At 41.0% G+C, this 10,641-nt stretch overlaps 1 protein-coding gene across 2 annotated transcripts; it reads right to left on the bottom strand.

Annotated features, from left to right (window-relative positions):
* Nucleotides 1-1,085: 1,085 nt before the first annotated feature.
* RHEBL1 (RHEB like 1) lies at nucleotides 1,086-8,307 on the bottom strand. 2 transcript variants are annotated; one of them, XM_075850207.1, is made up of 8 exons: nucleotides 8,142-8,307; nucleotides 5,645-5,716; nucleotides 4,207-4,274; nucleotides 4,043-4,125; nucleotides 3,768-3,824; nucleotides 2,959-3,006; nucleotides 2,783-2,867; nucleotides 1,086-2,098 (listed from the first exon to the last, which is right to left on the bottom strand). In XM_075850207.1, exons 1-8 carry the CDS (start codon nucleotides 8,191-8,193, stop codon nucleotides 2,009-2,011), a joined length of 555 nt encoding a protein of 184 aa, XP_075706322.1. In that variant the 5' UTR covers nucleotides 8,194-8,307; the 3' UTR covers nucleotides 1,086-2,008. The 2 variants fall into 2 exon arrangements, with proteins under 2 accessions (XP_075706322.1, XP_075706323.1); XM_075850208.1 differs by lacking the exon at nucleotides 3,768-3,824.
* Between the last annotated feature and the right edge of the window lie 2,334 nt (nucleotides 8,308-10,641).

Here is a 10,641-nt window from a genome sequence, read left to right as displayed (position 1 = left end):
ACATATATTACTGCTACACCAAGCCTCCCAACTAAATATTGCAGCCAGAATAACCCCCTGCATCAACCAAAGTCTAGAACTGATATCTAATGAAACAAAATTCTCCTGATGTACAGATTCTCCAAGTCATGAGGCATCTTGAAATTATATCATTTTATTAAAATCTAATCTATGAACACAAACCCACCACACTGTATACACGGAAGTCCGTTCTAGTAGAGCGAACCGGTCCCAAAAAAAATTCTTCTTAAAATAGCAACCAAAAAACCTCACCTTAACAACCGCCTTTTCTATATGTCAGCACATATGGATGCCAGATATAGGAGCCAGAGTTGAGCGCTGCTTAGTAACAGCAACTCTAGTGAGTCCATATATTTTATGGATGGTAAGGTCGATGGCTACTGCATAATACTAAGTTTCCTCTGCTGAAGGTGGGAGTGCATGGCTAGTTGTGACTTAACAGCTGGAGGTTTAATAAGCCAGACCAGAATCAGGGGCTGTCATGGCGAGAGCAACACAAATATTCATTTTTGCGCGAATCAGAAATGGGCAATGGCTGCTGCCATTTTGAATACATTAAACACTCACCAATTTCTGCAGTCGGACTTCTCTAGTGAGATCGCAGTCAGTATCAGTATAGACAGAAACCATACAGATCTTGAAGTGGCCATACATTTCAGATAGCTGTTGGCAGAACACCGATTCAGCCCAAGACTACTTCTCCCAACTTACCCATGCATGCTGGGCTCAGCCAAGCACGTACGTGTTCTCAGGGAGAGACTCTGGTAAACTCCAACCGGACAAGTTGAGACTCAAAATGCCCGACCCTTCTCTCCCCTCCCCCCCCCCCCCCCCAACATCTGCAGTCAGGGGAGAGTCGGGATGCTGCCATACACGTCTGATTGTTGGCCAGCTTGGCTGACATATGTAATGTCTATGGCCAGCCTTAAGGGGAATGGTGGGGGGAATGCTGGCCACATCTCCAGTTGGAGACACTTATGTATGCAAACGTGCAATGCCTAATCAGATGTAAATTTTTACTGTAAAGGTTTAGCTTTTGGATTGAGAAAAAAAAACAAAAAACATAAGTTTACATTTTTATTTTCCAAAAACAGCACAACTCAAACAAATTGATACCCGTATATGGCTGAGTCTACATTTCACAGGAAAAGATTTAATTCTATATACATACATTTTACCCTGCTTGGGTTTGGTCTCAAAGACCATACAATCATAAAAGGCACATTTACAAAGTAGTCAAGTATTATCCAAGGCTATTCTTTTATAAGTTATATAAATGAATATATTTTCAGCACTTCGTCTGAACATTTATCCCAGTGTGGAAAGTGTAAACAAGGTTCTCTCTAATCCCCCCTTCATGAAAAGGAGGCAGAGAAACTGCAGCATCTCCAGGGTTAATACAGTACACAAACCCTACTACTATACAAGGGTTACTTGCCCCATTCTACATTTAATGGCAACGCCACACTTTTTTTTTTTTTAGAAGGGGACACAAGTGAAAGCACATAGACTTGTTCAGTTTAGATTCTCCAAGTCCTTATATATATATATATATATATATAAAACATAAATAGATTTTGTAACAGATTATGCAATTCACATACAAGGGAACAGCAAAAACAAAAAAACATTCCACAGCAATAGTATTGCTGCAAGTATGTGCAAACTATCTAGACAAGTCCATAGACACCGTAAAAAAAAAAAAAAAAAAACACCCCACACAGCCAGAGATGTCATGCTCATTTAGGGGAAAAAAAACAAACCATTATCCCACAAAGAAGCATCTGACACGTGAAACATCTTCAAAAAAATACAAGACTTTGGATGGGTGGAAAAAGCCGTATTCTAGAGCAGGCCTCAATCCGCTCCAGAGGACTTCTACAATCAGGTACATGGCTTCTCCTATAGCTTGTGAGCAAGGAAACTGAATACAGCCGGCTGCTCATGTCCAGGAGACGGAGGCTGCAGGGTCAGACAAGCCACTAGTCTACATCATGGAGCATTTCTTCTCCTCACTGAAAGATCTTTCCACACGGTCAATTTCTTCAATAATTTTGGTGAAGATCTGCTTACTTCTCTGTAATAAATAGAACACAGTAAATTAAACCGGTCAAACAGCAGATTAGTCAAGTTATTTCTAGTTGAAATCCATTTGATGGGGACAGGTAAAACTAAAGCTTTCGGCCTCGTGCATGTGACTGCATTTAGGATCTATATTATGTGGACCCCAAATATGGCACATAGCCTGCTATGGCTCCACACTACCGGTGTCCTGGCATTTTAGATGGAGCAATTTTATCATCCTGCAGCTCAGAGTGCCTAATGGTCCATCATGCCAACCCGATGTATTGCCACAGGGTCTGTGCCACCATCATGGACTAGAATTATCCCTTCCCTAAAAGAACTTCAATTTTTTGCTTTTAAACCACTAGATGAGTGAGGGAAGGTGGTTAAGGAATTGGTCATACTATGATCGCTTCTCCTGGAGTGGTCGTGCTCTCAGCCAATGTAGAAGACCAAAGACCAGCAGTTTTCATGTGATAAAATTACATAGAGAGTCAAACAAGTAAAGATTTGATCACACACACACACGACTGTTGATCGGTCCCCAAACTATGGATTCCGGTGCCGAATGCCACCAAGTTGTGGAAACTGTTTTATAGTCCGAGTTACATGTTTAGGTCAGAAGACTTTCCCTGAGATCAGTTGTAGGAATCACATTCTTAACCATTGTTTGATGATTATCCGGTAGAGTGTTTACCTCAGGGTCTTTAGCAGAAACCTCCATAAATGCAGCCCCCCATGAGTCCGCCAGCTTCTTCCCTTCTTCTTGCTTCACTTGACGACTAGATAAAATAAAATTGAATTTAGTCTGGAAAGGAGTGAAGAAAAAAAATAAATGTACATTTTTTTTTTTTTTTTTTTAATTCTACATACCACTGGGCGGGTAGATCAGTCTTATTTCCCACTAATACAATTGGCATTCTGAAAGAAAATGAAGAACCAGTTAATCTCAATTGACCACGTGTTTGATAAATTCAACATCTGAGTTTAAGGAGCTGTAAGGGCAGACTCACATATAGGGCACAGACAGGCGGTTTTACTGCGAATCTGTGTGGTTTTCAAGTTGATCGTTAGCGGCCATGCCATTTTGCAGATTAACAGCAGGTTTACTCTCAAAACTTTGCAGCCGGTCATACATTTTAGAGCTACACCAATGTGTTGTATATAACTGCATGTTGGTGAACCTTTCAGCGGCTACAGGTGATCACACCCCAATAGGGCACCCATAGACTTCCGGGGCAGCATTGTAGCTTCATACCCCTATGATTTTGCATGGGTTTTTTTTTTTTGCTGTTGGATTCCATTGGACCGTCGTACAGCCTCCTACTTTAATTGAAAGGTTTGTTTTTTTTCCAAGTAGCTGTAAAGTATTTGGATTACGGTGACTACGGTGCTACAGCAATGAGAAAAAACACTTAACTTCTCTTCTGTCCACCAGTATCAGCTGTAATCCACATAACATGACACCGTTGTCCATGGATTCCTGCACAGCCTAGTCATAAAACAGATACTGGCGGTGGGGACAGAGGACGAGTTCTGCCTGTAAGATGCTTTTCAACACTCTCCTTAAATACCAGACATAGTATTGAAGGGTCACTTAACTAGTAGGAATTGTGCAAAACCAGGCAACAGGATTCACAAAAAAAAAAAAAAAAAAAAAAAAAAAAAAAAAGTAAACCTACAAGCACTTTCCTCTTCTGTCCACAAGTATTCTGTACAATCCAGTTGCAATTTGGAAGCTAAAGAGAAATATGGACATTGAGATTACAGAAAGAAAAATGCACTAAACAAATTATGGATAGATTTGCTGTAAAATGCTGTAGAGCATGATGTTGGAATATATTTAAGACAGCTAATCAAAATTATATGTACTTCACCAAAAACATCAGTAGGGGGAGCAATAGCACAAGTCAATTATAACAGGATAGTAGATTTTCCCAAGGGAAAACGCTCTCACCTTCTTGCACAAGCTACTGAGTAAACCACAATGTATCCGTGTATGCCAAAAATAAAGGACTGAGGGAGCAGAGAATATTCATCCTATGAGAGAAAAAAAAAATATAAGTAAAATTGTATTTCAAACCAAAAGATGAAGTTATTGAAGCAATAAAAGCAACTTACTTGTCCTGCCGTGTCCACAACATCCAGTTCAAATTCATCATTGCCCAGTACGAATGTTTTACTCCAAGCTAGAAAGGAAATATAAGGGAGATGAGGGAAATGCCACTGAACACTATACTAAGTTACATCAAATGATCTCGCAATGCACCCGGGCCCCCAGGAGCCACCATTATCCTGACTCCATGTCACGCTGAGGTTGTGGTCAATCCACAGTCCCCCACCTGCTCTAAAGTAAAGGGGGAAAAATATGTATGGCCCAGCAAGTTCTGGAGAACTCGCTTCATATGAAATAATCTTATATCATCTGCAGGTACACACCGCAAGATCCAACCGGTCACCACACCATTACTGGAGATGGCCCAACAGTCTCAGCGGGTGTTCTGCTAATACATGCACATAGCAACCTAAGCAAACCGTGTGGTATACAATTATAAACCCCTATAAAAGAAAATCAAACCATTTCTAGCAAAAAAGACATTTTATTGAAAGACAAGATGGTTAAAAAAAAAAAAAAAAAAAAAAAAAAAACCATTGGCAGTAACATTACCCATGAAAGAGGATCCCCCGCATATGTCGGGTCCCACAGCCTCATATCGTAAAGTGCATACAAGAGCTGGTACGTATATCATGGAGTACACCAAAAAAAAAAAAAAAAGGGATCGAAAACCATCCAAAAAAAAAACCAAAAACAAACCAGTATAATGCTGTACACCAGATAACAGAATAGAATTTTAGGTCATTTGCTTATGTTACCAGCTGTATGTTTAGCCGTTCATTGGTGGGTTGTGCTTTATATACCCGAACATCTGTGCCCCTGGAAGCAGCTACATGCGAAAAACACATGTTGGGGGTCGATCCCCTCAGTTTTGGTATGTATGCCTCCCTCAATTATATTCTTTGTTATCTGGTGGTAATCATTATAGGATTGTTTTTTTTGCGACGGTTTTCTATCCATTTCTTACTCTATGATATACGTACCAGTTAGTGTATGCACTACACGATACGAGGCTGTGGGACCCGACCTATGCAGGGATCCTTTTCCATGGATAATGTTACTGTCAATGTAGTTTGGTTTTTTTTAGTCTTCAAAATAAAATATTGTCCATTTTTTACTAGAAATGGTTTGTTGTGTGACTTCTTATGTGTGTGTGTTTACACTATTACTGGAGGCAAGAAGGACGACCGCCTAGAGAAAGCAGCAAGTGAGGCCTCATGACTATACAGAGGCACTCAGATTTTGTACTTTTTCCTCTTATGGAAATAGTTGGGGGGGGGGGGGGTGCCATGCTACACCCACATTACAGAAATATTATCCCCTACGAGCATTGCATTAGCTTTGCTGTGTGCATAACCACCAAGTAAACTTCCATGCAAATCTAACAACTTGTTTGCAGAGGAACGTCCCCCTAAATAAATGTACAGGTTTCTTGACACTTACTGTTCTCAATAGTGGGCTCATAGTCTTTTGGGAAATCTCCTTTGATGAACTGTATAGCCAGTGAAGATTTACCTGTGGATTACAACAAAGGAAAGTTAGAAGAAAAACCAAACCACACTACAAAACTTAGAAAAAGCTACTGTGTAAAAAAAAAATAGAAAATATTATTTAAATAAATTACATTTATTTATGGAAAATATTCCACTAATGTGCATGTGATTCTTACAAACCCCATTCAAATATATTTTTTACAGATTTCAGTTACAGAAATTTCTGCCATGTGTGAATATGCCCTCAAATAAAGCCATCCTGGCTTCTGGAACTCCCAGCACACTGCGATGATTGGGGATGCGAATACCGGCCATACATTTCCCTGCAGTGACCACTGCAGGGGAAGTATAGTATTACACGCAGGCCATTAAAATGAACAGCCAACCACATAATACATTAACAAGCCGGGACCACCAGAGACACTTGTTAGCGGTTCTCTGCTCTGGATAATAAATGCCCAACATGGTACCCCCTCCCCCCTAGGAGGTTTAAATACCTTCATAAAGTATCAATACATTATAAAAGGTGGTCACAATTTAACTTGTAAAAACGTGGCCAGTATATGGACTATAAATACCTATAACTGTATGTGAGGACAAATTAGTAACACCCCGTAGGGGAAAAAATAAACACCAAATACCACAAGAAATTTTGCAAAAAAAAATATATATCCTTTATTACAATAAATACAAGAACATGATGGCCATCAAGACCTAAAAACCACAAACAATTAAAATACGCTAAGTGGACAACACAGGGCTACTCAAAAGAATGGCATATATATAATAGAAAATATACCATACAGGGTCATTGTAACAGTCAGGCCATAATTTTATATAGTATAACAAATAACAGGCCCCTGGAGCTCAATCGCCAGAAGAATATACTGAAACAGAAAAATAAAGACCCTTATCAGAGAGGATATGCAAATAGGGCTGAATAGCCAACACCGAATGAACAGTGTGAATATGGTTGTATAGATACCAGGATATCACCCAGAAATTTCAATAGGTCCCAGGAGCCATACCAACCAGTGTTTTGCATATCAGGCCAAAACAATGAATGTCCACCGCAAGAGCCCCGACGCGCGTTTCGCGGTAGCTTTTTCAAGGGGTGCTATATGGACTATACTGGGAAATAAGGCCTGTGACGAGGGCAGCACAACAGGCAAGTTTAACACTTCCAATTTAATAGAGATTGTGGAGTTGGAGTGTAAACCCATGGCTCCAAGCTATAGGTGGTGTAATATAGGTGTGCACAGTACAGATTACTAATACAGCTGGGAACAAACCCTTAATCTGTGAAACAAAACTAAATAAAAAACTTGGTTAAATTAAGTATTCCTAATAGGAGCACTATTTATAGTTAGAATATGGTTCCTTGAAGAAACGCCATAGGGTGGCATGCAGAGGGCCTACAGGTCCCCTGTGAATGACCCCTACAGGTTATAATTAGGGTGAGCCATTTTGTAACAGCTTTTGAGAGGGGGAGGGGGAATTGTTAATTTAGGGCAGGGACAAGGAAAACGGAAGCAAAAAACCCTGCAGATTTGGGCTGGTGGAGTGGAGTCTACTGGTTCTTAAGTTTATGGACCAGCTAGAAGATTTCACAAGCATTGTGTTAGGGACCAGGACTAATATTGGGTTTTGGAAACTGGCTCCCTAGGATGAAGAGTTTAATGGGGAAAGACAGGAATAACTGATCCAGCACTGCATAATATATTGCTGCTTTACATCAATAGCACTTGGATTCCATGGACTCTACATTAGCACCCAGTGAATAGACTGGAGCCAACATTGGCCCTTTAAAAGAGATCTGCTGGTCCCAATTCGTTGTATATAACATGTTACTGGTGTCTTTCACCATGTAAATAAAAAACACCCCACAACAAAAACCCAACACATAGTGGGGTTATTTCCAGAGTGCACAGCAGAAAACCCCCCTCCCCCACACATGGCATCCTATATACTAAATAGCAATCCTCCCCCCACAGCAGAAGCAACAAACCATTGTCCGATCCCCTTACTCTGCACATAATAAATCACAAAACCCTCCACATCTCACAAGAAGCACTTTCTCGTGTCCTCTATAAGATCATACTAACACATAGAAACGCTCCAGTGTGAACGATAACGAGAAGTCCAACCACAAATTACCCTTGGAAGCCAATGGTTCATAATGGGACCAATCATGTAAGATTGCCGGGACTACACAAATAACGGAGGTTGCGGAGCACAGCGCATGAGCGCTTATATCAGGTGTATAGTAGTGTCGCATGCCGAGTACAAACTGCGCAAGGAATCGCGACATAACGGGAAACTTACCGGCACAACACGCAATTATTGACTAGATATATACACAGACATTGTCAATTGGCATTGGTGCCACGATCCTCGCCATTACACAACACATAGAAAGACCATTAGCCCCATTTGCATCAACTTACCGACAGATGGGTATCCTAACATCACAACTTTACGGTGTTTCACTGGAGCCATAATGGACTTAATAGAAACCGAAAGACTGTAAATAAAGCGCAGAACAGCTTTCCAATGCTCCTCAAGGACCCTCACAATTTACAATTATAGCCAGGACCGCGGTCTTTGGCTCAAATAGACAAGTCGTATCACATAGCCACGCCCATTCTACTGCACTGTCCAATCAAAAGTCGCCCAAAAGTAGCAGCCGGTGCTAATTGAGTTAGCGCCCTGCAGGTAGCCAATGAGTGGAGGGATAAAAGGCAGTGCTCTGTTTATTCATTGTTTAGGATCGTGGTGAGAATAAACAGACTGGGCGCTCTGATTGGCTGACGGTTTGTGGATAGGTGGAGCTATGGGAGGAAGGATGGCAACAAATCCATGTGTTCCTACGAGACGGTGCGGTCTAGGCAGAGGATGCAGTGATTCCATCCCCCATTTATTTATGCGTTACTGTTTCTATAAAGTGCACGACGCGTCTATTTTCGGTCAATACATTCAGGTAGATGGTCATTATATACGAGTGTGTTTTGAGGAAAAATGCAGCTTTTTTTTGTGGCGTTTTTCCTGCTGTTTTAAAAAAAAAACAAAAAAACCACTGCGGCCAGATGTTATCTGAAAGTCTATAGTGAAATATAAAACACGCTACAGACAATGCTTTTTTTGTGTCATTTTTGTCGCCTTTTGGTGTTGTTTTTTTGGAGTCAGTCGTGTTGTAACCAAATGCAGCAAGTCACGATCACACACACAGTTTTAATGCAGTTTTTGTGGCAGTTTTTTTTTGCCAAACACAGAAGTGGATACAAAAGAAAGCAGATGCATCAGTCTTTTCTTTATATCTTTCCACTTCTGGCTTTGGCTAAAAACAACTGAGCCAAAAACGACCACAAAAACTGCATCAATACTGTGTTTTTTTTTTTCCATAGGCTTCTCTATAGGACTTGAAAAACATCAGAAAAAAACGCAAAGTAAAAGTGGACTAGTTGCCCATAGCAACAAATCTGGGTCCACCTCCCATATACAGAAAGGATATTGAAAACTTGTTTAACTTTTAATTTAATTTTGAATTAATTAATTTACTCAAACTGGACAAACCCTATCAACTTATTCAAAAAAGATCTTGCATACAATGGTCACGACATCTCCTGTAAGTGATCGACACAATGAAACTGTTTCCGGGGTAAACAAGATTTCTTACCACAGAAACCCATTCTTTCAAAGTGTTTCCACAGCTTCTGACGTGTCGGAAAATAAAGGCCCTTTTTCATAGAACGCTCTTTCCCGATAATTGTCTTGTGTAAACAGGGCAGCGATCAGCAGATGAACGAGCAAACACTCAATCATCCGCAGATCGTATCGTTTTAAAAAAGTAAACAGAGAGAAGCGCTGCCGACATGATGATAATGTATGGGGACGATTGATCGGATTAACGACCGCTCGTCCCCATACTAGCTGCTTGTGACTGGAGAAAACTAGCGCCAACCAACGAGCTGTCTCGTTGATCGGTGCTCGTTGCACCGGCCAATATTGGCCAGTGTAAGCGGACCTTAGCATAGTGCCTCTGACCTGGCACCCCCAGGGGTACCCACAGAAAATTTGCCATAGTGCTTGATAATGCAATTGGAGATTTCCATGAATTGTAATCTCAGATACTGCACTTCTTTAGAAGAGCCAACAATTTCAAAGATGCCTAAAGCTGCCCGCACACAATAGATATAAGTTGACGGATCTGCTGCCAACTGTCCCTTAATAACTCCCAATGAGGCAAACACGGGTTGGACATGTTTGATTTTTCCCGATTTTTATTCGATTCGTTGATCCTCCTCTAGATATGTGACTGCTGATGTATCTAAGGGTATGTTCACATGAGGTCATTACGTCCGTAATTGACGGACGTATTTCGGCCGCAAGTACCAGACCGAACACACTGCAGGGAGCCGTGCTCCTAGCATCATAGTTATATACGACGCTAGGAGTCCCTGCCTCGCTGCCGGACAACTGTCCCGTACTGTAATCATGTTTTCAGTACGGGACAGTTGTCCGGCAGCGAGGCAGTGACTCCTAGCGTCATAAATAACTATGATGCTAGGTGCCCGGCTCCCTGCAGTGTGTTCGGTCCGGTACTTGCGGCCAAAATACGTCCGTCAATTACGGACGTAATGACCGTGTGAACTTACCCTTACAGCCATTTTTACCCCCTATTGCTGTGTGCTTTCAAACTGCATTTTCTGTAACTCCTAATTCATTTCAATGGGTAGTAAGTAGTAACCGTTGTGGGGTTCCAGCAGTAGATCTTCCTACGTCTTAAAACATTGTGGGGGTAAAACCGCTATAAGATTTTTACTAGAACAAAGAGTTTTATATAGAGATGTCCAACTGATGTTATTTCAATCCACAAATAACAGCGGACTAAACATCTTTGGCACTTTAGGTATCAATTGTGTTGCTTGAATGATAAGTGTTTTTGTT

The sequence above is a fragment of the Rhinoderma darwinii genome, chromosome 2, assembly GCF_050947455.1.
Source record: "Rhinoderma darwinii isolate aRhiDar2 chromosome 2, aRhiDar2.hap1, whole genome shotgun sequence".
NCBI lineage: Eukaryota > Metazoa > Chordata > Amphibia > Anura > Rhinodermatidae > Rhinoderma > Rhinoderma darwinii.
Note: the sequence above shows the minus strand (reverse complement) of the source record. Positions and strands in the feature narration are given on the sequence as shown.